Raw genomic sequence first — 4,380 nt, forward strand, 5'->3', positions numbered from 1 at the left:
CAACTCTTCACTCTTTCAAGGTTCCTGGAGGGGGCCTGGGAGTACGCCCAACCGGTCTACCTTAACGTATGGTCATGAAGGTTGGGTCATGACCAAAAGAACAAGATTGCGGGTACAAGCGGCTGAAATGGGTTTTCTCAGATGGGTGGCTTGCGTCTCCTTAGAGATAGGGCTAGAAGCTCAGCCATCCGTGAGAGACTTGGATTAGAGCCGCTGCTCCTTTTGTTGAAAGGAACCAGTTGAGGTTGTTTGGGCATCTAGTAAGGATGCCACCTGGGCGCCTCCCTAGGGAGGTGTTCCAGGCATGTCCAGCTCAGAGGAGACCCCGGGGAAGACCCAGGACTCGGCGGAGTCCTGAGTATATCTCCTCACTGGCCTGGGAATGCCTCATGATCCCCCAGTCGGAGCTGGCGGACGTGGCCTGGAAAAGGGAAGTTTTAACATGGGGTTTAGTAAGGCAGAATCAAAAGTATGCGAAAAAGGCCAAATTAGCCCCAAAGCGTCTTAACCAGCTCTGCTGTACTTTCATTTGAGGAAGTAACCACAACTTGTGGAAGAGGATTTGTGGGAGCCCGCACTTGTTTATCTACCCCCATCTCATTCTTTAGTATGTCTTTCCACTCTTCTTTTATCTTCTTGGTCATACACCCACATCCTTGCTTGTGCTGTATTTTCACTGCTTCCTAATGCTGTATTTTCATCCGTTTGTCCTCCAGAGTCTTTTGTAGAGCTACATGCTCTTCTTCCAATCAAGCTTTAATGTTTGCTTCCTCTTCCTCTCTCTGTATTCTTTGTTTCACCTATTCTGCTTCTCTTTCTAAACAACCCCTAACAGCTGCTGTCTCTTGATCATCTATCTTCCTTTTAACTTCTGCTTCCAGGTGCTATTTCCAAATGTTCTCTTTCTTGTTCTTGTAACACTTTCAGAACAGCTTAGCTTGCTTCAGCAACAACCTCTAGTCTTTTTACAGAAAACCTGTCCGAATGCTTTCAGCTGCTTTTCAAGGAAAAAATTGATTTGTAGGTGCTTGTGTCAAAGAGAGTCTGCTTCTGCCCAATCTTGCTTTTCTTCTTCTGGAATCTTTCCATCCAGTAAACTTGATGCTCTGTTTAGAACAAACTTAGACATCTCTACACACAGATCCACTCTTTGATGTGTGACTTGGTCTGAAGTTGAAACTTTACGTAGTTCATCATAAACAAGTTGGACATCTGCAGAAAGACTTGTGACGTCACCAATGATGTCATTTATCAGATATTCAGGTAAAGGCTCTGTAGATTGTGATAATGGCTGCTTAGAAGATTTGACTTTCCATTTGTCATAAATGTAGTTGAACCGCTATAGTTTTTTCTTCTTGTATTGCTTTACCTTTCTCTGTCAGTCTTGGTTCTCTGACGTCTTCTTGGTTGCTGCGCTTCAGCATCTTCCGCTTGACCTTCTGCTACTTGGTCTTGGGAATTTACACTATCCCTAACGTAGATTGTAGGCTTGCTTGGCTTTGACATTTTCAACTCTCTCCTTTAAAGTTACTCACTTTTATTGGAAGAAAGTGTAACTTAACGTAACCCTATGTAAATGTCCCTTTAATGTTTACTTTAAAGCTGAAATGTATCTAATGCATCTAATGTTACACTTAGAAAAATGACTGTTTCTGCAAGCATTGAAATAAGATAGTATATAGTATGGCTTGCTAATGGGTAAAAGTATTTTATCAAGGCCTCCAATCTCACATTTATTTCTCTCTTTTTTTCAATTGAAACAGACAGAAACAGACGGGCGCAGAAGTCATCAGTGTCAGAAGTGTGGGAAACCTTTCAGTCGGATTTGCAGTCTCAGAAGACATGAACTCACTCACACTGCAGAGAAACTGTACCACTGTGAACAATGTGACAGCAGTTTCAGCCAACTAAAGAACTACAAGCTTCACCTTCACACCCACACTGAAGAAACGGCATACTGCTGCGAACAATGTGGGGGGCATTTCAGCAACCAGAGTTCATACAGGAAACACCTGCGTGACCACACTGGACCATACCAGTGTGACCAATGTGAAAAGACCTTCAGTTACTTCAGTATTTACAAGATACACATGCGCGTCCACACTAAAGAAAGGCCATACTGCTGTGACCAGTGTCCAAAGAGTTTTAGTTTTTTAAGTTCATACAAGCGACACCAGCTTAGCCATAGTGGAGAGAAGCCGTACCAGTGTGACTTTTGTGGAAAGAGTTTCACTCAGTCAGGGCATTTCAGTCTGCATCTGCGTAACCATACTGGGGAGAAACCGTACGAGTGTGACCAATGTGATAAGAGCTTCAGTGACTTAAGTAGTTACAAGATACACCAGCGTGTCCACTCAGGAGAGAAACCATACTGCTGTAACCAGTGTGGCAGGAGCTTCTCTCAGTTAGGTAATTACAAATCACATTTGCGTATCCACACCGGAGAAAAACCATTCCGCTGTGAACTATGTGAGAAAAGTTTCTCTATTTCAAAAACGTACAAACAACATGTGCGTACCCACACTGGAGAGAAACCGTACCAGTGTAAAGAATGTGCAAAAGGTTTTGGTCGACTAAGTAACTACATGCGTCACCTTCGTATCCATACTGGAGAGCAACCATACAGCTGTGACCAATGTGGGAAATGTTTTAATAGTTCATATAGTTACAGCCGACACCAGCGTGTCCACACCGGAGAGAAACCTTACTGGTGTTCACAGTGTAAGAGGCTGTTCACTCGTTCACAGTCCTTGAAGAAACACCGCTGTGTTGCAGTAGATGAAGACAGTGTGACTGTGTGTAAAAAAGCACAATCGACCTGCTCCACAACAGAACCAACAAACGACAACCAACAACAACCAACAAAATAAACAACAGTGTGTGTTCATGGCAATGAAGGAACATGTCACCAATTTCAACAGTATGGTTTATTTATGTGTTAGAATTGGTGGAGCTCTATGGCACAGAGGAATTAGATGTATAAAGTGTTAGATAAACACAATACTTCAGTAGAATACATTCATTGTCAAGATAAGATATAATATATATAATGTGCAGCTTTAAAAAACAAAAAAACATTAGCATTATATCAAGAATAATTCCTCTTAATCTATGACCAACTAGAAGTGTGTGCCATGGTCTGCATCGACAGATAGCCTGTATTTCTTTCTCTTTTATTTAGCTGTGCTTGGGATGTTTTTGAGCATCACTCTGAGGTGACATTTGACTCCATCTGGTGGTAATGGTGTTGGTTTATGCACAGGTACAAATTTTATGACTTTTAAGACCTGTTTAATACCACTAAAAGGGAAAAAATACCAATACTAAAACAAAAGAAATCCACAAACTAGACATTTTTTAATCGTTATTGTGTAGGGATGCTCCGATTGTGAAATTCTTGGCCGATATCAAAGTTTTTTGTTATTAATTTAGTTTTTATTATTTATCCCCTTCTGTGCCAGTGAAACAAAGACATCTTCATTATAAAAAAAACCGGAACTGTTTTAAAGTCAATTTTTCCTTCATTGCAGTATCCTTGAATTAAAAATATTGTTTTTTCTTTTGTTTTTTAAAAACATTTACTTTAAAAGCCTCTTTAGCCTGCTGTCTACTACCTATACCTACAGCCCACTGACTTCTGAATACTCTGCATGCTGCATATGGTTGAGGTGATTATTTCTCTCATATCCAAGTGCGGTCGCATTTCTGGATGAAACATGTCTTACAAACTGCATGTCGCTGATCTTTCTCTGAGATAGTGTAATACTGCCACACAGCCGATTTTCATTTGTAAACAAACCATGTACACGCCGGCCCTTGTGCTCTCACGTCATACCAGAGTCTGGTATGTTGTCAGTGTCCGACCGCAAATATCTAAACATTTAGCTGCCACAGGCGACACACCAGATGAACGTCGGCCACTGTCATTGGTGAATGTCATCTTGTCGATAGACGGATGGCAGTCAACGGATGGCAGTCAACAGACAGCGGCTGATATTGATTTTGACTGGAAACACAGCACATCAGTAGCCGTCGACCTGCCCAGACAGGCAACAGAGAAGCAAGACTGAGGTCCGAGCAGCCAGAGGCGGAGGTCTGCGGATTAGCCTCCGGTGTTTGTTGTTTTATTTGTTAACCCTATATGCTCAGTATATATGTAGCTGTTTTAAAAAACTTTGTAAGTTGAATTCACAAAATGTGAAAGTGGCAGTGGCTTTCTAGAGTCGCAGCTATTAATAAGATTATTGTACGGCATATTGTGTTTAGTATAGTATTAATATGTAGCATCAATCTGTGATATCATGGAGAATGAGAAATGGAAGTCACCAATAAATGACCAAATGGGATATTGAAATTGAAATAAAGTTTCGAATTGAACGA

General features: G+C 41.4%; 1 protein-coding gene across 1 annotated transcript in view; it reads left to right on the top strand.

Moving 5' to 3' along the window:
* Positions 1–4,380, top strand: part of LOC115015267 (zinc finger protein 239-like) — a 10,643-nt gene extending 6,263 nt beyond the window's left edge. Inside the window, exon 3 of the mRNA XM_029442436.1 lies at positions 1,764–4,380. Coding sequence (XP_029298296.1) covers positions 1,764–2,870 — 1,107 coding nt within the window. The 3' untranslated portion in view covers positions 2,871–4,380. The remainder of the gene's footprint in view (positions 1–1,763) is intronic.

Source organism: Cottoperca gobio, chromosome 1, assembly GCF_900634415.1.
Source record: "Cottoperca gobio chromosome 1, fCotGob3.1, whole genome shotgun sequence".
Lineage (NCBI taxonomy): Eukaryota > Metazoa > Chordata > Actinopteri > Perciformes > Bovichtidae > Cottoperca > Cottoperca gobio.